Source organism: Notamacropus eugenii, chromosome 1 (genome assembly GCF_028372415.1).
Source record: "Notamacropus eugenii isolate mMacEug1 chromosome 1, mMacEug1.pri_v2, whole genome shotgun sequence".
Taxonomy (NCBI): Eukaryota; Metazoa; Chordata; class Mammalia; order Diprotodontia; family Macropodidae; genus Notamacropus; species Notamacropus eugenii.
In genome coordinates this window covers 249,047,389-249,072,141 of record NC_092872.1, presented here as the reverse complement: position 1 = coordinate 249,072,141, position 24,753 = coordinate 249,047,389, and the positions used below count along the sequence as shown (strand labels likewise).

Sequence of the window (24,753 nt, the reverse complement as noted above, 5' to 3'; positions counted from 1 at the left end):
TTCTCCAGGTTAAACATTTCCAGGTTCTTCAATTGACTTTTACTTAGTATAGGTCTGATATATGTGTGAGTGTGTATCATATATATGTATATATATATATATATATATACTTCTGTGTATATATGAACATACACACATATACATACATACACATACTTATTATAGAATATTTAGCCCATCATACATGATGTACAATGGTATAGTATATCATACCACTCCCCTATCTCAATCAGCAATATGTTCCATTTTCCAGGCTCTCCTTTCATTCCCTTTGTTCCTTGCTCAGCTGGTCTGTTTTTTGCTGTCCTCTGACACTGTCAGCTGTGCCTTCTGGGAACCCAAGAAAACACCCCTGGCTGAACTGGGGATGGGGGATGGATCTGGGACAAGACAGAGCCTGAGAGATATTGAAGAAGAGGAACCTGCTTTGGTGACTCTCCAGAACAGCTGCAGAATGGCTGCAGGAATCCAAAGCTCTGGCTTCAGGAATGATATTTCCCCCCTTGGACCCCAGGCTCCTGGCTAGTGTGTATATATGTGTACATCTGTGCTTGCATGAATGCTACTTGGAAGGATGATGCCTATTCAAGCTTTATGCCCATCACCAAGCAAACTGAATTCAATTCAAGAAATATTTATTAAATACCCTCCCGAGCAAAGCACCGAGAATACAAAGTTTAACCTCACATGCATCAGCTACATCCTTCCCTGATAATTATAGGACTTTGTGGGGGCAGTGAATGGGACAAAATAAGGGGGAAGCATCATTGCAATGAAGGCTATAGGACAAGGAGAAAGCAATTTTTCTGTGTAGGCAAGATTTCAAAGAAGGAGCCAAATGGAGAAGAGCCAGCTTCAGAGACCCCTGAAGGGGAGTGTATATATGTATATGAGTTCAGGGCTGTGCCAGGATGTGGGGCTCTAACCTGTGGCCAAGGGGTCCCAGGAGCTGCGGCTGAGGCTTTCCTTACCACTGCGTAGCCCGCCATGACTGGACAGCTGGAGTGCTCTCTCAGGGCAGTTCCATCGGTCCCAGGCAAACTGGTATTTGCATTCCTCGATGCCACTTTGAGCACCAGCGGCCACACTGCTGGAGTAGATCAGATAGGCCTGCAGGGACAAGAGTGTCAGCGTGCACAATCACCTGGGTCAGTCAGTCACTTAACTAGCATTTATTAAGTACCTACTATGTTCTAGGCACTTTTATATATGCTATTGATTTAGTTGAAGGAATTAGAGATGTTTACCCAGGAGAAGGGAAGACTTAAGGGCAATATGATGGCTTCTTCTTATGTGTGATATAGTAGAATAGAAGTGGTTGAAAACCAGGAACTGTTGGATTTTTGTCCTTCCTGGAAGCATCTTCTGAATGAGCAAGGATGCTGATGTGGATACAGATTATTATGATATGAAACAGAATAGAAGTCCACAAAAAAAGGTGCTAACTAAGTTAATAAAGGAGGTACCAGAGAGAAAGATCCCTTTTCACTGACTGGGGGTTGGAGAAGTCTTCCTGTAGAAAGTGGCATCTGAGATTGGTCTGAAGGGAAAAGCAGAGTTTGGAAAAGGAGAACAGGGGGAGGGCATTGTAGGCAGAGGGATGGTATAAACAAAGGCATGGGAGGTGGGAAAATGCATGAGGTTGTTCTGATCGCCTTGGGAAAAAGTGATAGATAATGGAAAATTAATGTGGTATCAAGAAGTGGCCAAAGGGTAAAGGTATGAGACCCCAAAGGGGGAAATCAAAAGTTTCTCTTACCTTTGGACCAGTCATCAGGAAATTATTGACTGACCTAGAATAGACAGAGATCAGAATGTGAAAAGAGGAGCCAGCTGTCCCCTGCCCCAAGTAGTTGCTCCTTTTCTATCCACTCTAGCTCACCATCCTCCTTTCCTCTACACCTTCAGATTCTGCTCTATCAAATAATTTGAATACCTGCTTGATCCATTCGTCTCCCTCCTCTCATCTTGTTCATTCCCACTCTTAGCTGCACCCTCTGTCCTACCATCTCAGATCATTCTCTACCTCCCAACTGTTTCCCCAGTTCTGTTCAGCAATCCTCAGTGTGCAGGGCTTCATCTATCCATTCATCAAACTAGCATTTATTAAACTCCTACTGTGTGTTGTGCAAATGCAAAGAATTGAATAATCCCTCCACAAAAAAGCACAAGACTCTCAGTGATCTTAAGATGTTCCCTACCTGCCAAAAAAGCTCATTAAAATGACAACATGCACACACAATAAGGCTGCAAATCATGAATGCTGTGGCCTCAGAAGAATCCAAATTGTTGAGGACTCAAAGGATAATGGGAAAAAAATATGATGAGTATTTTACCCTGAATGACTTGCATACTGCAATTGGTATAAAAGATTTCATGCAGGCTGAATATGATTGAAAAAGGGCTGAATGGGTAATGTGAGAGGAAAAGATAACAGGTACACTTCATTGATATTCATGAAATATTTTTTATCATTTTAAAAATCTTATTTAATAATTTATTTTTCCCAGTTATATGAAAAACAATTTTAACATTCTGTCTTTTCAAATTTAGAGTTCCAAATTCTCTATCTCCCTACCCACAACCTTCATTGAGAAGGCAAGCATTTTGACATAGGTTATACATGTGTATTTATGCAAAACACATTTCCATGAAGTCATTCTGTGAAAGAAAACTCAGACAAAAGACCTCCAAGAAAAACAAAGAAAAGGTATCTTTGATCTGCATTCAGATTCTACCAATTCTTTCTCTGGAGATGGACAGCACTTTTTATCACAAGTCCTACAGAACTGTCTTGGATCATTGTATTGCTGAGAATAGATGTTATTCATAGGAGATCATCACACAATATTGCTGTTACTATGTACAATGTTCTCCTGATTCTGCTCATTTCACTTTGCATCAATTCATGTAGGTCTTTCCATGTTTTTCTGAGAAAATCCTGCTCATCATTTGTTAAAGCACAATAGTATTCCAACTTTCCACCTTTGTTCAGCCATTCTCCAATTGATGAACATTCCCTCAATTTCCAATTTTTGCCACCACTAAAAGAGCTGCTATAAATATTTTTGTACACATAGGTCCTTTTATTTTTTTTAATCTATTTGGAATACAGACCCAATAGTGGTATTACTTGGTCAAAGGGTATGTGTGGTTTTATAACCACAAATTACAGTGGTTATAATTCAAAATTATAACAGTTCCAAATTGTTCTCCAGAATGGTTGAATCAGTATACAACTTCACCAATAGTACATTGGTGTTTTAATTTTCCTACATTTGTCATTTTCCTTTTCTGTCATATTAGCCAATCTGACAGGGGTGTGGGAGTAGCTCAGAGTTGTTTTAATTTTCATTTCTCACATCAATAGTGATTTAGAACATTTTTACGTGACTGTAGATAGCTTTGATTACTTTGTCTAAAAACTGTCAGTTCATATCCTTTGACCATTTATCAATTGAGGAATGGCTCTTATTTCTATAAATTTGACTCCATTTTCTATATGTCTGAGAAATGAGAAACTAATTATAGATTTTTTTTCACAGAATTGATTACCAACTATGTATTTCCTTCTATCCTATTTCCCCCGTTTATTCTGTTCTTTTACTTTGTCTATTCTCAAAAGGGTTTTGTATCTGACTTTTAACTCCCCCAATCTCCTTCCCTTCTATCAGCTCTCCTCCACCTTTCTTTTATTCCCTTCCATGCTTACTTTTCTGTATGGTAAAATGGGATTTCTACACCTGGGTGTGTATATTATTCCTTCTTTGAGCCAGTTCCAAGGAGAGTAAGGTTTGTGTGCTTTCCTCTCCATGCACCCCATTTTCCCTTCCACTGTAAAATCTCTTTTAGGCCACTTTTATGTCAGATAATTTATTCTGTTCTACCTCTCCCTTTCCCCTTCTCTCAGTGCATTCTTTTTTCTCATCTCTTAATTTTATTTTTTTAGATAAGCATACCATCACTCAACTCATACCTTTCCTTTCTGTTTATGTATACTCCTAATAATGAGAAAGCTTTTAGGTATTATAAATATCATTTTTCCATTTAGGAATATAAACAGTTTAACTTTATCAAGTCCCTTATGATTTCTCTTTCCTCTTTATCTTTTTATGTTTCTTTTTCATCTTGTATTTGAAAGTTATATTTTCTATTCTGCTCTGGTCTTTTCATCAGGAATGCTTGAAAGTCTTCCATTTCATTGAATGTCCATTTTTACTCCTGAAGGATTATACCTGATTTTGCTGGGTAGGTGGTTCTTGATTGCAGTCCTAACTCTTTTGACCTCAGGAATATCATATTTCAAATTCTCTGCCCTTTGAATGTATAAACTGCTAGATCTTGTATTATCCTGACTGTGGCTCCATGATATTTGAACTGTTTCTTTTGGGCTGCTTGCTATATTTTCTCCTTGATCTGGGAGGTCTGGAATTTGGCTGTAACATTCCTGGGTGTTTTCATTTTGGGATCCCTTTCAAGAGGTATCTATGAATTCTTTCAATTTCTATTTTACCCTCTGATTCTAGAATATCAGGGAAGTATTCTTTGATAATTTCTTGAAAAATGATGTCCAGGCTCTTTTTCTGATCATGGCTTTGGAAGTAATTTTTAATTATCTTTCCTGGATCTATTTTTCAGGTCAGTTGTTTTTCCAGTGAGATATTTCACATTCTTTTCTAATTCTTTCAATTTTGTTTTGTTGTTTCTTGATGTCTCATAAAGTCATTAGCTTCCACTTGTCCAATTCTAACTTTTAAGGAATTATTCTCTTCAGTGAGCTTTTGTAACCCCTTTTCCATTTGGCCAATTCTACTTTTTAAGAAGTTCTTTTCTTCAGTGAAATTTTGTATTTTTCTTTCATTTGGTTAATTCTACTTTTCAAGGCATTCTCTTCATTGGATTTTTGTGCCTCTTTTACCATTTGGCCTATTCTGTTTTTAAGGTGTTATTTTCTTCAGTATTTTTTTGTGCCTCTTTTACCAACCTTCTGACTCCCTTTTCATTATTTTCTTGCATCAGTCTCATTTCTCTTCCCAATTTTTCCTCTACCCTCTTACTTGATTTTTAAAATCCTTTTTGAACTCTTCCATAGACTGAGACCAAATCATATTTTTCTTTGAGACTTTGAATGCAGGAATTTGGGCTTTGTTATCTTCTTCTGAGTGTATGTTTTGATCTTCCTGGTTACCACTTTCTATATAACTTTCTATGGTCAGATTTTTTTTTCTGTTGTTTGCTCATTTTCCAGTTGATTTCTGGACTTTTAACTCCATGCTAAAGCAGGGCTGTGTTTCCTAAGTAGAGGGGGAACTGTTATAAGCTTCAGGTTTTTTGCACAGCTGTTTTCAGAGGTAATACTGAGGACCTGTAAATTTTTGGCTCTTTCAAGGTGGTATGATCTAAGGAGAGGGTGTATTTACTTCTCTTTTGTACTGTGCACTGGTCTGTGAGTGACCACAACCACTCTTTTCAACCCTGGAACTGTGACCCTGCTTCCCTGCAGCCTCAAGCTCTGCTATGCTAGTTCTCCTCCTCACACTGGAACTACAGAACTGCAACCCAGATCCAATTATAGTCAATGCAACAGAGTCCTGCCCCTAGTGCCAGCAAATCTCCTTCTGGCTTGTTGTCCAATTCCCTTACTGTCTCTGGGGAGAGAGGTCTGGAAACTGCCAGGGCTGCCACTGATTCAGTCACCCTGAGGCCTGCTCCTGGTTGCTGTGCTGACATGGCTCATGCTGGAATATTCTACTCTCTCACCCAGGTGCAACAGAACATTCCTGCTGACTTTCTAACTTGTCTTGGGCTGGAAAATTGTTTCATTCCATCTTTTTGTGTGTTCTGCTGCTCTAGAATTTGCCATTATTTAAAGGTATTTGGAGCAGTTTGAGAGAGAGCTCAGGCAAGTCCCTGCCTTTACCCTGTTATCTTGGCTCCACCTCCTCTCTATGAAATTTCAAAAGAAAAAGAGAAATGCCTTCCATTTGTGTTGGGTTAATCCTTGATGGAGGATTTATAGGAAGACACAAAACTGATCACATAAAATTAGAAAGCATGTTTATATTATACTCAGCACCCAGAGAGGGTATACACTCATCATGGATCCATAAAAGGATGGGTGTTTGTATATGTAAGGCAGAGTGAATACCAGCATGGCATAGTGGATAGAAATAGCTAAAGAAGATAGCTAACATACACACACACATGCATATACAGACACACACCTACCTATGTATCATACGTACTATGTGCCAGGCACTGTGCTAACTGCCTTACAACTATTACCTCATTTTCTTCTCATAGAAACTCTTGAAGGTAAGTGCTATGATTTTACAGATGAGGAAACTGAGACAAACAGAGGTTAAGTGACTTGGTGCACTACTTTGTTGCCTCAGAGATAAGAAGACATGGCTTGCAGTGCCACCTCTGACACAGGACCTATGTGACCGTGGGGGCAAGTCACTTAAGCCTCTCAGTGCCCTGGGCTCCTCTCCAAGATTTGTAAGTTACAGGAACAGTTACTTGTTGACATTAGTGGGAGTTTGTTCTCCAGGAGTTCCCTACATCAATGAAATTACAGGTCTGGGGGAAAACAGAAACATGCAGAATATTGCAAGAGGTGCTAGAAGCAAAAAGCATAGTCAGAGATCTAGAGGAGACTTTAGAAGTCACTGGTTCTTAATTAAGCCCTTAATTTTACAAAGAAGGAAACTGAGGCCCAGAAAGGTTCAGTGCGTTGTCCAAGATCAGACAGGTCATAAATAACATGGTCGGGATTCAAACCCAGTTCTGTTAATTTCAAACGCAACACTCCTTTTTTGTACCATGTTTCCTGCTCTCAAGAAAACTTCCAGTCTGATTGTTTGGGGAAGGAGTAAGATGGGGGCATGAACAATACATAAAAATATGTTGTACAAGTGAGAATTTGATTAGGTGAATCGAGAGGTCAGACTGGGCTGAGAGTTTCAAAGAGGGAGAACTTACTTCTAATCAGGACATTAGAAGACATTCCTGGGGAGGTGGAATCTAAGCTGCTTCTTGAAAGAATTTCAACAGGTAGAGATATGATGGGAGTCTCCCTGACAATGGAATCCTAGAATCTCAGAACTTCTAAAAATCTCAGAGGTCATTTAGTCCAAGTTTTGACCCAAATTCCCTTCTATATATCCACAGCAGAGGGACATTTAGCCACCACTTGAAGAATTTTGTCAAGGACAACCTATGACCTGGGGAGACAACCCATTCCACTCTTGGACTAATTGTTAGGAAGTTTTTATTTTTAGCTGAAATTTGCCTCTCTATAATTTTTACCCATTGGTTCTCGTTCTGCCTCTGGGACCAAGTAGGATAGATCTAATCTTTCTTCCCATTATAGCCCTTTAAATAAAATAATAATAATACCTAGCATTTATATGGTTATTATATAGTTTATACTATGTGCCAGGTTCTTTGCTAAGCACTGTTATCTCATTTAATCCTTACAACAACCTTGGGAAATGATGCTGTTATTATCCTCGTTTTACAGTGGAGGAAATGGAAGCAGACAGAAGTTAAGTGGCTTGCCCAGGGACACACAGCTAGGAAGGGACCAAAGGTGGATTTGAACTCAGATTTTCCTGACTCTAGGCCTGCCACTCTATCCACCATGCCATATACCTGCCTAAATTAAATTAATTTAAACAGATTAAATTTAAGAAACATTTCTTTTTGGGTTCCCTTTTCTAATAATATTTTATTTTCCCCAATTATATGTAAAAAAAATTTTTAACGTGTTTTTTTAAAAATTTGAGCACCAAATCCTCTCCTTCCCTCCTTTTCTTCCTCCCTGAGATGGCAAGCAAATTGATATAGTTAACAACCACTTATTAAGCATCTATGTATGAGGCACTGGTTGGAGATGCAAAGGCTACAATGAATCATCTCAGGTTCCTTCAACTTAAGCACTCTTCCAGATGTTATCTGGTCAGGGAAGAGCTTGATGGGGCTATCCCCTCTTGTGTTTGTAAGATCAGAGATTTAGAATAGGAAGGGACCTTAGGCATCATCAGGTCCAAACCCCTCATTTTACAGGTAAGGAAACTGAGGCCCAGAGAAATAAGTGACTTGTCCAGAGTCACACAAAGACTAGGCTTTGGCAGAGTAGATTTCAGAGTTTAAGAGAATGATTAGGTAGGCTCCCATGGGCAGGCTCAGTTTGGTTATGCAAACTAACAACCACAAAATGCCCTTTTTTGCCATGTTGGGGGAGCACGAGGAAGATTTTTTTAAAGCTTTGTCAAATCTTTTTAAAGGGTGATAGAACCTCTATTTGAAGTAGGTGGGATAATGTCAGTGTCAGTGACAAGACTCAAACCCAGGACTTCTCAACTCCAAATCTTGTACCCTCTTCACTATGCCACATTGTTCTAAATGTCATTCCTAATTTTTAGCTCTCATGATGCTTGAGCTTTCAACCCACTAGAACCTCTGGATATATTGTTTATGATCTGTTGCCTGACTCTCATGCAACAACTCATTTTTAACTCTAATGTAGGATTTCACATGCATTCCTCTACAATTCCCTCTTTTTTTTTTTTTTTTTTGGTTCAGCCCATCACTCTAGTATGTTAATCTTTTTTTGGATTATGACTGTCACTGTCCTGTTCCACATTATGTCACTTGCTGATTTGTTAGATATGGAACCTACTTTTTCATCCAGGTAATTGATCAACATTTTGAAAAGCACAGAGCCAAGGAAAGATCTCTAAGACATCCCACTAAAACTTTCTTTCAAAGCCAGAACATAAGTTAAACGTCCCTGTGGTACCTACACTCCACACCGGCATAAATCCATTAACATGACTTCTCTCTAAGTCTTCCAACAAGTTCTGAATCTAGTCCATGCTCCTCTGTGTGGTCCACAAGGATTTTGTCAACTGTTTTGCTGAAATCCACATACTACATATTTGGGATCGGCTAGCCTGTTAGCCCTGTCATATGCAAAGGGAAGGGGCATTGTCCGTCTGGTGCATATCTATGGGTAGTGTGTTTCTGGAAATTCTTGGTAATATGCAAAGAAGGAAACCTGACCCATCTTCCAGAGAGTGGTCATGTATTGTGTGATATTTACTATCTTCTTATTTTGTGATTAAGAAAGAGCCTTCTAGCTGGTTACTGAGCCAGAATTGAACAAGCATATAAGAGCCATGAACTCATTAAAGGAAATCAGCTAATTCTGGCATTATCTGCTCACCATGGTCCCATGCTGCCTCTTGATGGCGACCACTTTCCTTTCTCACAAACCAACGCTTTAATCATGCATTCTAGAGTTTTGTCAGCAATCCAAGTCAATTTCATGAGATTAGAGTCTGGAAACTCTACCCTCTTTTCCTTTTTGAAAATCAGGGCAAAATTTGCCCTTGTCCAATTCTTCCCCTCCTCTCCCACGCTCCATGAAATTTCAAAGTTCACCAGCAGAAATTGAACAACTACATATCTGCCAGTTCTCTCAGTATCCTGGGACTTAAGTTTTTTGGTCCTGATGACTTGAACTCTCTGAGAGCATCAAGGTGTTCATTCATCTTGAATTTTAACTCTGTATTAATCATTTTTGTTCTATCCTTTCCAAACCAAAGATCATTTTCCTTGGTAGAGAAACAAATGTCAAATGAGTCAAACAATTCTACTTTATTTCTGTTTTCTGCTATCATGATCCTATCTACCTCAAACTGAGGTTCTATCCTCCTGTAAAAAATCTTCCTTATGCACCTCAACATGGCAAAAAAGGACATTTTGTGATTGTTAGTTTGCATAACCAAACTGAGCTTGCCCATGGGAGCCTACCTGGTCATTCTCTAGAACTCTAAAATCTACTCTGTCAAAACCTAGTCTTTGGGAGGCAGAATTAGCAGGACTTGGCTACTGGATTAACAGGGGGAAAGAGAGAGAAATTCAAGATATCTTCAATATTTATTATGGGCTGTTGCCTAGATCTGGTTGAAGGATCCCTCTTAAATACCTAGAGCAAAAAGAATGTGCAGAGAATTTGTCCTCTTACTTATAGCTGGTGAAACTTCATAGCACCCACTCACGTGTCTCAGAACCCCTCATAGAAAGGAAAAGTTGCATTCTTCCTGTGGTAATAAACAACTGGAAACAAGGGGCATGTCCCTCAATTGGGAAATGGTTGAACAAATTATGGTAAAGAAATATAAACGAATGCCTTTGTGCTATATGCAATGAAGAAAGAAACAGTTTCAGAGAAAGCTGGGAAGACTGTATGAACTGATGCAGAGTGAAGTAGTAGAATCAGGAGAATAACATGTACTACAGCATCATTGTGGTAAAAATGAATCATTTTGAAAGACTTCAGAAATCTGATCAATGCGGTGATAACAGAGTACTGATGGCCAAGGAGTACTTTTTATCTCCTGACTGAGAATCAGAAGCACATTTTTAGATTTGGCAAACATGGAAATTTATTTTGCTTGAATAAATTTACTTGTTATAAGGGTTTTCTTTCATTTTTTCAGTGGGGGGTGAAAAGTTGAGGGGAAGAAAATTATAAAATAAAGGGGATGATTTCCAAGGTCCCTTCTAGCCTAAATCTATGGGTTTTAATATTTGGATATGTTTTACCATACATTTATTATCAGAATATCCAGGACTTATCCTCATTTTATGGTTGAGGAAAGAGTAAGTGACTTGCCCAGGGTCACATAGCTGGTAAGTGTCTGAGGATGGGTTTGAATTCAGGTCTTCCTAATTTCAGGTCTGGTACTCTATCCTCTGCCTATTCCCTGTGTGACCTTGGATAAGTCACTCAAACTCTCTGGACTTCTGTGCCAGCATTTATAAAATGAGGGAGTTGAGTTCAATGGCATCTGAGGGCTTTTCCAACTCCAAATCTGGGATTCTATAATCCCATGTGTTTTCCCCACTTAGGACCAGCAATTCTTAGAGTTGGAAGGAATTCCATTAGAATTGGAAGGCAATTCAGGTATCATTTAGTACATTTTCCAACCAAAGTAGGAATTCTGTCCAGAACCTTCTAAACAAGAGGCCAAAACACAAATAGATACTCTGTAATTGTCGCCACAGGACTGAGGGCATGTCATGTCCTGAATTACTGGAGCAAGGATTCTTAACCACTCTGTGTGTGTCATGGACCCCTCTGGAAGTCTGGTGAAGCCTATGTACCCCTTCTTAAAATAATGTCCTTAAATGCATAAAATAAAATCCATAGGAATACAAAGGAAACCAATTATATTGAAATACAATGTTTTATATATATATGTAAAAATTATACATAGGTTATATTATGTATAATCTACATGCATATATAGCATACAACATGTGTATATGTATGTATGTGTGTGCATATATATATACATATATGTATGTATATAAGTGACCCGAAGGCTCTTCCTTTCCCAATGTTTCAATTTTTCTCTATAATGTCAGGGAATTGGGGGTGTGATGATCAGTGTTTAACAATCTGTTCTCTGGGGGAAAAAAAGACATAGGTAGGACATACTTTTAAGTCTAAGGTGTGATAAACATTTTCTCCATCACTTTCTTAAAGTCTAGACAATCAACAAAACAAATCAAATCAATTTCCGAGGCATAATGAATACGTACCAGTTCCAGCACACTTCTAGATGCTGTTTGATTTGCTTTCCGTTCCTTCTTTCATTCCCTCAATAAATATTTCTCAAGGACCTACTATGTGTCCTGCCCAGTTTAAGGCGCTAAAAAGGACTTGGAATAAGGGGAAATATCTGTGATTCCATCAATACAGGGAACTCTCAGTCTGAAGAACCCCTTCATCAATAAGGATTGGCCACTTAAGGGTCACTTAGTGTCTCAGAGAACTGTCTGAGGCCCTTGACAACATTATAGAAGACATGCCCAGGTTTAGAGAGCCAGAATATGTCTGGGGGAGAACTTGAAACACCACTTCCTGAATCTACTGTCAACCCCCAAATGCACTACACCACTTTGCCTTTCAACACGAGGGATATGGAGGCAGAAGGATGGAGCAGATGTAAATGCCCCTGAGTTGGGTGGTGGGAGGCGGCCAAAGCACCAGGGTAACTTTAGGGGGTAGAGGCCATTGTAGATGCAAACTTAACCTTTCTGGATCACTTCATCTGAAATGCTTAAGTTAAAACTTAAAATGAAACAGTGAAATTAACTCTTCTCAATGATCTTATGGCCCTGTGTTCTAGAAAGATGGGGTCCCCATCCAGCTTAACAAAGACAGGGTCCCCAGTCAGTGACTCAGTTACTAGTGATCTAACCAACTCCAATCTCTGATGCTTCTGTTTGACCCCTCCTAGGCACCGAACCATAGTCTTACTTAGGTATCACTATCTGTGTACATGTCTTATCCCTTTCTCTCACTTCAAAACCAGCAAAACCTGGTTGTATGCTCATTAAAGACAGGGAATGTGTTGTTTTTCATTCTTGTATTTCCATCAGAGGCACCATGGTGCAGTGGTTAGAGCTCTGGCTCTAACCTGGAAGACCTGGGTTCATATCCTGCCTCTGATACACTGAGCAAATCTGGTAACCTCCCTTTTCTGTTCCCCAGCCTATCCTCTCTGACTCTAGGCTGCAGAGGAGATGGGAGGCCTAAAGGGGAACTGAGTTATCCTTAATCTCCAGCCAGAGGGGATGGATTTAGAATCTAGAACATGAGGTGTGTATGTGGACATTGACCAATGTGTGAAATTTTTTTTTGCTGGACTATGAATATTTATTGTAAGGGATTAAAATTTTTTTCTGCAATGGGCAATGAGAGGGACAGATGATAAATGCTTATGAAATATAATTTAAAAATAAACTTAAAAGATTATAAGTTGCTGAAAGGAAGAGGAAGGACTCCCACCAAGAGGCTCCTACAAAGCTGAAATCGCAGGTCTGAGTCAAGTTCTCCCCAGTGATCCTCCCCCAAAAAACCTCCATTCAACCAACCAAATGACCAAGTAACAAACAAAACAGCAGCCCTGAGCACGTTCTAAGTCCTTAATGTTTGTTGCATTAAATTGAACATATAAACAGATGCATCAGATCAGAGACCATTTCTGCCTTCACAAGACCTTTCATAATTAAAAGTAGGAAGGAAAAAAGTACTTGAGTACCTACTATGTGCTAGGCATTGGGTTAAGCACTTTACAATTCATTTCATCCTCACAACAACCATGAAGGGAGGTAAGTACTGTTATTATCTCCATTCTACAGTTGAGGAAATTGAGGCAGATAGAAGTTAAGTACCCTGCCCAGGATCACACAGCTATGAATTGACTGATGCGGAATTTGAACTCAGATCTTCCTGACTCCAGGCCCAGGGCTCTATCCATTGAGCCACCAGGTGCCTCCATGGCAGCCAGATTGGTACCATCTAGCTGCCTTCAGAAGGGCTAGTGTCAGTCTAGCAGGGGATGAATGAGTTCATTTCTATTAAAGAGGAGAGAGGGTAGGAGGAGTTAAGAAAAGTAACACATTTGAGAAAGTGTCTGAGAGAAATCTGATCAAACCAGCGAGGAAAGCACCACAAAGGGAGTTTGGAGACCTGAGTTCATGTCTCAGTTCTACCCCTGAGGTGCTTTAGCACCATTTCTGGCATATAATAGAAGCTTAATAAGTGTTTGTTGACTGACTCCACACCTAATCTGAGATCTTTGTATCACAGGATTCTCCCTCACATACTCTATGCTCCAGTCAAATTGGACCAACTCCACGTCCCCTATCCCCAACTCATTTTCTCCACCCATGATACTTGTAACATGAAAATTTGTCTTGGGTCATGTTTTTATGACCTGTTCCTTCGGATGTCACATAACTAATTGTTTTTTATTCTGATACACATATAATGTATGATAGTCTGAGAGGCAGCATGGTGTGGAGACTAGGGGCTGAACCTGGGCCTAGGAAGATCTGTGTTCAAATCCAACTTCAGATACTTACTCAATGTGTGATCCTGCGTAAGTCACCTAACCTTTCTTACCTCAGTTTCCTGAAGGATTGGGCTCAGTGGCCTCTGAAGTCCCTTCTAGCTTTAAATCTCTGCTGCTATGACCTGTGTTTGTGACAGTACACAGATGTATTGTGTCCGAGAGCAGGGGCTACCTCAAAAGAAATCAAAGGAGTCTGATTTATTTTAATAACAGTGCTCAAATTTTAAAAATCCACCCTCAAAGTCACCCTGGTATCCTGGCCAAAGCTGTCTGGGAGCTAGGTGGCAGGATGGCCTCATGGGACCTTCAGGACACAAGGCACCACATTAAGTGCCTGGGATATAAAGATCTTCAAAAGCAGAAAGGGCTGGCAAGCACCCTTTTCCCACTGAGCCCTCATCTCTGACCCAAGGCATGTTCTGATTTAAGGGGCTGCCTTTTCTATCCTTCTCACAGTGCTGCTGGATTTTGCTCAATTCTGCTGAAAAGTGCTAAGCTCCAAGAGAGCCTCAACACTTAGCATTTAAATGAAGGCTCCTGACAATATTGGGGGAAGCAGTCTGCCCTCCCTTCGAGGGCCTCTGTGTGAGAGGAGGGATGTGACATGGAGGCCCCCCTTTCCCAGAGAGTCCAGCAAAGCTTTTGCCAGGATTCGTAATAGGCTCAGGACATTTTTCCTCCATGCTTTTAACACCTGGGCTCCGTGCCACCCTTGGCCATATCACTTAATCTCTAAGCCTCTATTTTCTTGTTTGTAAAATGAGGGGGTAGAAACAGATGATCTCTCAAATCCCTCCAGGGGAGATCTCTGGCACAATCATAGTCTCCTTTGCAGAGGCTCTGACCATAGTGCCACTTTCTGCTAGATCACCTGAAAGATGCTAACTAAATAAACACCTCCATGAATACTGCTCAGTGACTGAATTCAGGCAACTGAGTGTTCATACATAGCACTACATCTCCCATTTCCACACCTTTACTCTGTCCGTGTGTCATGTACTTCTTTCTCACCTCAGTTTCATAGAATCCCTCCTTTTCTTAAAGATTCATCTCATATCCCATCTTTTAGATGCAGCCTTTTCTGATTATCTCAGCAACAAGTGCCCCTTCCAAAAAAACCCAGAATGGTATTTAACCTCCATGTATTTAAACTGTATGTGCTTAGATGCCTGTCATAGTCTGTCCTAATATGTCAATTGTACACACTTGAGAGTAGGGACTTATATTTTTGTTTTTATCCCTACCACCTATCACAATGCCTGACCCATAGCGGGTGTTAATATAATGTTAGCTGATGGATTTTTCTCACACTTCACTCCTCTCCATGAGCTCTTCGATTCACTGATGCTAGCTTCCCTGCTGTTCCTTGCACAGGACACTCATCTCTTGGCTCTCGGCATTTTCTCTGGGTGTCCCCCATGCTCACAATCCTCTCCCTCTTCCTCTCCACCTCTTGGCTTCCCTGATTCCATCGTGTCTCACTGAATTCCCACCCCCTCCAGGAATCCTTTCCTGATTGATATCTCTTAATGTTAGTACCTTCCCTTTGTTGGTTTTCTCCAGTTAACTTGTTTGTAACTTATCCTTACGTAGCTGATCACACATTATTTCCCCCATTACACTGGGAGCTCCTTGAAGGCTGGAACAATTTTTGCCTTTCCTTGGTTCTCCAGCACTTAGCACTAAGTGCTTAATAAATGCTGGTTTTCAGAATATTAAAAAATGAATGTCAAAGATATTTTACATGTAATTAGGAGATATTTAATGAAAAATTTTTAAAAAAACCAAATCCTTGTTGACTGACTGATTAAAATGAAAAAGATGATGGTCTCTGCCTTCAAAAACTTTTGGGGAAGGAGCAGAGAGAGAATGGGGTAAGAGATAGATATTCAAATAACTGTCCCATAGGTAAGAATGTGATGATTGTCCAGAAGTCAGAGAGTGGCCTGAGAGGTTTGTTGAGAGAGGAAACATTTTAACTGGGGAAGATGTGGATTTCATGAGAGAGAACACAGTAAGACCTCGAAGTTAGAGAAAAGTTTCAGTGGGGAGAGATGGTTGGAACTGGGGCACCTTCTAAGCATAGGGAATGGCAGAGACAAATGCTTGGAGGCAGGAAAGTGCAGGGAGAAGTCACAGAACTGTAAGTAGATGAAGACTGATTGGAAGTTCTAGTGTTTAAAAAGTGTGAGATGCGGCCAGAAAGGTAAGCAAGAATCAGTGGGAAGGCTTCCCATGGCAGCTTAATTCAGTTCCATAGATATTCATGAATTAGTTTACCTTCTATCCACTCTGCAGTTTTTGTCCTCTTGTCTCCCCCATTAGAATGTGAGTGCACTGAGAGCAGGGATGGCTTTGCTTTTCCTGGTGTTGTCTGTGCTTACTGTCATGCCTGACGCGTAGTAAACATTTAATAAATGATTGTTGATTTGACATTAATTTTTATTTATATTTATTGATAGCTCTTCTATGTTCTTCACAACAAAAGCAAGTCTCATGCCATTATTATCCCTATTTTACAGATGAGGAAACTGAGGCCAAGAGAGATTAAGTGCCTTGCCAAGATTTTCACAGTTTGTGAATCTCTGAGGAGGGATTTAAATCTGGGACTTCCTCACTCGGTGCATAGCTCATACCACATTTCCACCTCCTATTAAGCCTCTGTAGGAATCTATGCTAGACAATGGGGATATAAACACAATTCCCATTGCACAGGGAAAAACTTAATAAATATTCATTGATGGACCAAAAAAAAATAAATAAACACTGTCCATGCCCTATTGATTAGGAGAAGGAGATTCATGTTTACAAAGTAGTAAATTTGAACAGTATATAAAAATAATTTCGAGAGAGTGTGCTAATAACTGTATTTCATCCCAAAGGCAGGGGAAAGGTTTTTTTGAGAGGAGTAACATGGTCAGACCTAGGTATGAGGAAGATTCTTTTGTTAGCTGTGTGGAGGATGGATCGGAGAGAGGAGAGACTGGAGGCAGGGAGATCGGTTAGGAAGGGATCACACTAGGCCAGGAGGATTTTAGTGAGTGCCTGGCTGAGGGTACTTGCAATGGGAATGGAAAGGAAGGAATGGATGGATATAAGAGGTATCACAGAAGTAAAATTGTTTTTAATTAAACTAATTTAATTAAATTAAAATTTTTTCAATTGACAAAAATCTATTTTAGCAGTCTCCAACTCCCAGTTCCACTGGGAAAAAAACCCACCAAATCAGGCAAAACATATCCCACATTGCCCATATTAAAAAAAGTCTCCTTTTGCACTCTGAGTTCATTTCTCTATCCAAAAATGGGTATTTATTATATCTTCACTGGGGAAGTCAAATGGATGAGACTTGGTGATTAATTGGATGTAGAGGGTAAGATGAGAGAAGAGCCTTTTTATTTTTATTTTTGGTTCTGAATTCTCCCCCTTCCATCTCTTCTCCATCACCCATTAAGAAAGCAAGAAAAACAAAGCTGAAAACAAATATGTATAAACAAAATTTCACATTAGTCATATCCCCCCAAAATTATCCTTCAACCTGCATTCTGAATACATCAAAGTGAGGAAAGAGGTGAATCTGTTCTGTCCCCTTAGCCTGAGCTGTGGGAAAGCCCCAACATCAATTTTTTTTTCTTTTCATCTAGGGCCTGATTCCATCTTCCCTGCCTCTGGTGGACTGCCAGGATGATGTCCATGAATATGATGACCTTGGCTTCTCTGTAAGTTTAAAATATCTCTTTTAGGTCTGGGTCTGTCCTGGGTTGGCAGAAAGCAAACCAGTCCAGAAGGTTTATACTAGAATGACAGGGAATTCAGGATGCTTACCTACCTGCCTGCACTATAGGCTAGGCCTTTGCTCTGGGGCCTGACACCCCTTGATGTGTAGACAATGAGGAATGTTATTAGTTGTGTGGGTCAGGTGCAAAGTCATCTCCACCCCCCCCCCCATTGGTTCAGCTTTCACCCTAGGACCAGCAAAAAGTATTGTACGAATAAACCAAATCACATCCTGGGGTGAGGTGATGGGGGACTGCTCCCCTCATTCTGTACTCCATGGGAAGCAATCAACTTTTTGGATGAGAATAGAGAAGAACCAAGAAAATATGACTGCCATCCTGGCCCTCAGAAGGGGTGACCAAGGTGTTCAAATCTGGCCTGAGATACTTACTAGTTGTATGACCTTGGGCAAGTCACTTCATCCTATTTGCCTCAGTTTCCTCATCTGTGAAATGAGCTGGAGAAAGAAATGGGAAACCACTCCAGTGTCTCTGCCAAGAAAATCCCAAATGGGATCATGAACAATGACAAAATTTCTGACATCAAGGTCCTATAACTAGCTCCTTTGTAAGAGTCTTAGAGAGCTGTCTGGAGGTACTAAGAGGTCCAATAAATCTCTAGTGGCTACAGAGCCAGCATGTATCTGATGTGAATGCCAAAGATGGCATTCTCTTTCCTTTATGCCATACTTCCTTTTAATAAATCCTTCAATTTGCTCAGCTTTTCACATTGTGTCCCAGATGCTGGAGGAGCTGTAAGGGACCTTTGTGATGGTAGGTAAAGGAAGGGAAATCTCAAATGACTCTTGGAAAAGAAAGAATGGAAAAAGACTGGAATAGAAAACCCTTTGCCCAACTTGCTTCCGTAACATTTCATCAAGAGTATACTTCTTTATGTCATGTAAGGAATTAAAGATGATTCTCAGGCATCCTTCTCTTTCTAGTCCTTTCAGGCATTGAAACTTGAACAAATTCATAACAAATAAAAATTCCAAGAAGGAAGAATCTGGGTCTTGAGGGTGCTGAGATCATAGCTCCCTACTTTGTATCAATGTTGGAGGTGGGAGGAAATTTGACAGTGGCATAAAGAAGAGAACTTTTCAGTCATCCAGAGATTTAGGGAAGGCCCCTAGGAATAAGGTGGGATCACAGAAGATAGAGTCCTAGAACTTAGTTGGAAGGGATCCTGGAGATATAACGAAGAAAATCCTAAACGTGCCCTCCAGAACATTAACTCCCTCTGAGTCTCAATTTTCTCTTCTGTAAAAGGGAGAATAACGATACCTACAGCGCTTCACAGGATTATTATGAGGATCAAGTGAGTTAATGCATGTAAAGTGCTTTGCAAACTTGAAATCAGTATATGTGTCAGTTACTATTATCTCCAACTCCTCTGTTAATATGTGGAAACTGAGGGCCAGAGAAGGAACTTACCAAGATCGTAAAGCTGGTCAGGAGCAGAAGCAAGACTGGCACCCATGTTTCCTGAATCCTAATCCCACCAATGCCCTTTGCTTTAAGTCCCTCAACCTTGGTCACATCTCGGGAAATCCCAGAGAAGAGGTCAGAGGTTCACCTCCCTGGCCAATACCAGGATTCTTCAAGCGCCAGACACGGACGAGAAGTCGTATATCACCCCTGCGAAGATTGTTGGACAGTGTGTTTCCTGCCCCCACCCCCAAAGACTGGCAGCTTTGGAGTTCGTTTTCTATGACCCTGGCACTATGGTACCTGCTAATAGTGCTCGCTGGTGCTCTCCACCCGCCCCGCTCTCCCCTGGGCATCCGCTCCCTCCTCCTTCCTCGAGCCTTTCAGGCAGGGCTATAAGTCAAGCAGAAGTTGGTAGCGCAGTTTGCTAAGTGCTCCTGGTTGCATTGATAAAAGGAACAGACAGTGCCTTCATTAAGATGTTCACAAAGGCTGGAGTTGGTCAAGCCTCTCTCCCTAGTACGAGAGGAGACAGACCGCCCACAATCGTTCCCTGGTTTTTTGTTCTTTTTTTTTCTTTCACAAGTACAGCCAAGTAATCAGAAGCCAGAGAACTTACACAATGGAGAATGATTTAAAGGAAAACAACTTTGAAAGCCATCCAAACTCTGATCGGTGCAGTGACTCCGCTTCCGAGAGGGCTGATGGGGAAACAGACCTCCCTCCTCACCTTTCCGCAGGAAGGTGGCGGTCTATGGGTGTGGGATAAGGCGTAGACGGTGAGATGTGGCCAGCGTGTTAGGAATGTTTTCTAATACATGGGTTCTTTTGGTAGGAAGGGGAGAGACATAGAGTGATGTAAAAAGCATCGATAAGATGGTGATTTGGCTCCCAGATTTCAGACTAAATGGCTTTCACTTTTGAGAGCTGCAAAGATTCCTCACCTGCCGTCCCAAATTGCAAAACCTAATTCAGATCGCAGCTTGTGGCAAAAAGCAATTAAAATACAATGAGTCAGCAGAAGGCATCTGCCTGCTGTTCACTCAAAATTAGGCCAGAAGAGGGGGGGAAGGGGATTTTTTTTTTTCAAAACGTCGTCTAATGAGCTCTTGCTTTCCCGTCTCTTTCTTTTCCCCTTTCTTTTTGAATCCAAACATTTGGATTGGGACAGACGAGCCTCCTAGTCACCTTTCTGTCTGGCTGTGTCAGTGTCAAAGGGAGACAAGCGTGGCCCCCTCCCCAGCCAGGGCCGTTCTCAAACAGTTATTCTTCTCAGTCTGGTGGAGGGCGAGAGAAACCTTGGGTCGCTCCCGGCAGCCTAGGAAGGCCGGGGAATTCGTGCTGCCGTGTTACTCCAAATGCTCCCAGGGGACAGGCTTGGGGTGATCCCTCTGTCCCCCTGCGTTTTGTGTGTGTGCAGGAGAGAGGAAAGAAAGAAAGGCCTGGTGAAGTTGGAAGGGTTTAATTAAGTGCCCTCCACTGGTTTTCTATTTGAGCAATTACTTGGTGGGCCACCTTGTAATCCCAAACACTCGAACTGCCAGGCTCCATGTCCAGCTGACGTTATTCTGAGCCTCTTTCTAATCTGATTGAGATGGAAATGATCTCCTGGGAGGGGGGAGACAGAGAGTGGGAAATACACTCACTTAGTCCAGGAGTGTGACCTCAGGAAGTATCCTGGACAAGAAGGTCCTCTTTCCTTCTGCTTGAAAAGTGGGGAGAGGCTCCTGTGACACTTTGCATGTAGTGGAAGCTTAGACTGAGGTCTGGGAGGAAAGAAGGTTCAGATTGAGAAAGCCCCAACATCACACAGTTCCAGGGTCTCTGAACCTTGCTTACCTTACCCTCCCTTTTTCCTTCTTAACATTAGCATGCAGTGAGAAAATAAGAGGCAGAGGGGTGCATGGGACAGAGCAGGGGTTCTTAAACCTTCTTTGTGTCATGGAACCCTTTGTCAGTCTGGTGAAGCCTATGGACTCCTCAGAATGTTTTTAAACTCATAAGATTATAAAATAAATCAATTACATTGAAATATAATTTTGAAAATATTAAAAACAAACAAACAAGTTCAAGCACCCTAGGCTAAGGACCTCTGGGATGGAAGGCTAATCTCAGATTTAGGAAGTCTGGGTTCCACTTTTGCCCAGGACCAAAAAAAGGACCATTAGCTCTGGAGTCAGAGGACCTGGGTTCAAATCACTCCTTTAATGCTTTCCATCTGTATGACCTTGGGTAGATCAAAACCTCTCTGGGCTTTAGTTCTTTTATCTATACAATGAGAGAGTGGGACTAGATGGTCTGAATTTCTCTTTCAGTACTAGAACCATGAATATGAGCTAACATATTGGCTACCTGATTATAGGTAAGTTACTTAACCTTTCAGGGCCCTAGATAACTCTTTAATACTCTAAAATCACACAGGAGTTGGCTATCTATGTTGTAAAGGGAAATGCCAACACCAGGAGTTCCCCCCCCCCCCCAAATGAATGAAATCACATATCCAGACCCCATTAACTTCCCCCCAAATATGGAAAGGACAATGGAGAGACTCATATGGAATATTTTCCCAAAGGAAAATGCTCAAAACTGGTTGAGATGTCTAAAATTGTCACTGAAATGGAAGTTTGGACTTTTCATATCCTAACTAGAGTTTGGACTTTTCATATATATATACTTCATTTCAAATATGCTTGTAAATTCCAGACCAAGACCCAGTGATCCAGCAGAAACTCTTGACCTCTAGGAAAAAGTGCTTTGAGCAGTTCCCTACAGGTGTCCCAAGAAATTTAAAAGTAGGTAAGAAAGCAGACTAAAGTTAAGATTTTTACCTCCAAGCATCATTTCACACCTTTTTCCAATGGTCAACACTAAGGCTAAGACTGGATGAAAAAGACATTTCCTGACTGGTCTGACATCTACCTTATTTCGAGTCAGTGGGAATACTACTCTAGGGAAAAAAATCTCGGCTTTAACATTTCTTCCCCCACATATACAGTGAGAATTAGGGTTTCATTTAGGATGATGAGTCCTACTACCCTCACAAGGATGGAAAAAGTTTATACAAGAAGTGAGATCCAAGGTTGGGGAGAGAAGAGGACTCTCTCCCAGTGGATAAAGACCTCTACCTGTCCAAAGTCCTAAGCAGATGACCAGCGTCACTTACCAGGTGTGGCTGAGCTGAAGGACACAAGTGAAAAGGAAGATACAGGCTGGGGGCTCCATGAGAAACAGTCACAGGATGAAGATTTGCGATCCAGGGAGCAGAGATGAGCTCCTCAGTGAGAGTGGGATGGAATTTTCCCCCAACCTCAACTTTCTTGGTGGGTAAATGAACCCAAGTAGAGAGCGAAGGGGAAATGAAATGGAGTGGTCAAACTTCCTAAGAAGAGATTATCTACTTAATTAAAGTTTTTTTCTCTAAGCTCTTCAGCCAATCAGAATTCAAGTGCCAGAGAGAGATTGGGTTGATCAAAAGAACACCCCAGGATCCTCCCAGACAAATGCAGAAGGGAACACGGAACAAGAGGACAAAGAGGGACACGGGAAAGAAGACAAAGAGAGAAAGGGGAGAAAAAGAGACACAGCAAATCCCCTCCACATAATCGGGGCATGTAACACCCCCCAGTGCCTCACCCTCCCTTCCCCACAGGTCCCCAGAGGGGATTTAGATGGAGTTGTATTTTCTGATCCTTTCTCCTCCAGGCTTTGAGTTTTCATTAACACCCAGGGCATCTTTCTTTGGAGAAAACGGACCATTCTGCCAGGAGTCAGATCCAGGAGGGAGGGATGGAAAGAAGGGGGTAAGAAGACACAACCTCTGACCTAGTTTCCTTCTAACCTTCCCAGCTGACTTCTTCCCTTTATCTTTCTGGTCGAACAGCAAATATTGATGACGAAGCATCCGTTGTATGCTCAGCTCTACTCGAAGCACTGTGGGGGAATTACAAAAGACAGGCATTTCAATTCAGTTCAAACCCAACAGGTACTTCTTAAGATTCTGTTCTGTACCAAACATTGTACTTGGTGATAGGGATATAAAGTTAAAAATGTCAGCCTCCAGGAGTGTCTTCAAAAGAGTCCTCAAGGGGCCTATATTCTGGGGAGGTGAGGACTCTGTACTCAAGGACATTATTAGAGCTGGTTAGTTCCTAGATAGAAAATGACAAATCATATGAAGTAACATCTAACGTGGTGTTACTGTAACCAGTACTCCAGTCTCTGAACTCATATGAACTAAGTTCAGTCTTGGGGTAGTCACCCCCAAATCATATCTCTTTGGTATGTTTAATCCCTGCTTGAATGTCCCTCTCAGAAATCTCTGACTACAGTTCAGAGACAGTTTATATCTATGTCTCCAGAAATGTGAATTTTAAAGGGGTCCCTAGATTCCAGGAAAATATTCAGGGTAACAGTGCAGATTGGGTATAGGATAGTCTATTTCATCAAAATATGTAAAAGACTCTTAGCCAAATCTGAGATTTCATCAAGGTAGGGAATTCTTAGTGAGGAATTTACATATTTATATGTTTATAACATTTAGCTTTAGAAAATTTTGGAGAATTTTCTCGGAATACTGGGAGATTAAATGATTTGCCCAGGGTAACACAACCAGGATGTCAGAGTCAAAACTCAAACTTAGACTTCCTGACTCCAAGGCTAGTTTTCTAACTCCTCTGCCTCTCAGTCCATAAATAATGTAATTACACTGTCTCTGGTGAGTCCCATTCTTTACCCAGAATCCTATGCAGTTCTTTAAACTCATAGCACTACCCTATAGTTTGAACTACTGTATGAAGTAGGTATTGCTAGGGGCTGGACCCTTCCATTGGATCTATAAGATATGAAAAATTGATGGTAACAGACGAAGACAAAATCTAGATCCTCTTCTCTTAGTTTTTTTACCGTTCCTCTGGCTACAAGGCAATGTGTTTTATCTTCTCCCCAAAGAGGCTGATGATGCCTGGGAACTTCCTTCCTCTCTCGGGCTGAGTCAAGTCAACAAGCATTTATTAAGTGCCTACTGTGTGCCAAGCACTGAGATCACAAAGAAAGGCAAAAATCATTCTTTGATCATAGGGAACTCAGAGTCCAATGGGAGGGAGAGGGAAGACAACCTACAAACAACTCTGAATAAAGAAAATACAGAAAGTATAAATCGGAGATAGTTTAGGGAGAAGACACTAACATTAAGGGGAACCAGGAAGGTTTTTAAAATGTAAGATTTTAGCTGGAACTTGAAGGAAACCAGGGAAGCCAGAAGATGAGAAGGGAGATGGGAGACAACCAGTCAAAATGCCTAGAGTTGGGAGAGGAAATGTCTTGTGTAAGGATGGGAGAGGAGGCTTGTGTTACTGCATCACAGAATATACAGACAGAGTGAATTTGTAAGAACACTGGAAAGGTAGGAATGGTCCAATTTAAAAGAATATTTAAAAGTCAAACTCAAGGTTTCATATTTGATCCTAGATGTACTAGAGAACCTTCTAGAGAATGGCAAACCTCTCTATATACCGAAGTGATGACATTCTGTCCAGTCTTCTCTAACAGATATTCCTCTCTTTCATTTCTCCTTTCTCAATAATCTTCAATCTCTCCCTGTCTACTGGAAG

The 24,753-nt window shown here is 41.0% G+C and overlaps 1 protein-coding gene across 7 annotated transcripts in view; it reads right to left on the bottom strand.

Moving 5' to 3' along the window:
* WNT8B (Wnt family member 8B) overlaps positions 1 to 24,117 on the bottom strand; it is a 29,891-nt gene extending 5,774 nt beyond the window's left edge. The window contains exons 1-4 of one of the 7 annotated variants that reach the window (XM_072628472.1): positions 24,047 to 24,117; positions 22,967 to 23,074; positions 1,760 to 1,793; positions 927 to 1,110 (exon numbers count right to left, since the gene is read on the bottom strand). In XM_072628472.1, the coding sequence (XP_072484573.1) occupies positions 927 to 1,110; positions 1,760 to 1,774 (199 nt within the window). In that variant the 5' untranslated portion in view covers positions 1,775 to 1,793; positions 22,967 to 23,074; positions 24,047 to 24,117. Of the gene's footprint in view, positions 1 to 926; positions 1,111 to 1,759; positions 1,794 to 17,150; positions 20,753 to 22,307; positions 22,524 to 22,966; positions 23,075 to 24,046 lie in introns of those variants that run through there. The other 6 variants (XM_072628474.1, XM_072628473.1, XR_011971546.1 and 3 more) reach the window with 6 other exon arrangements.
* Between the last annotated feature and the right edge of the window lie 636 nt (positions 24,118 to 24,753).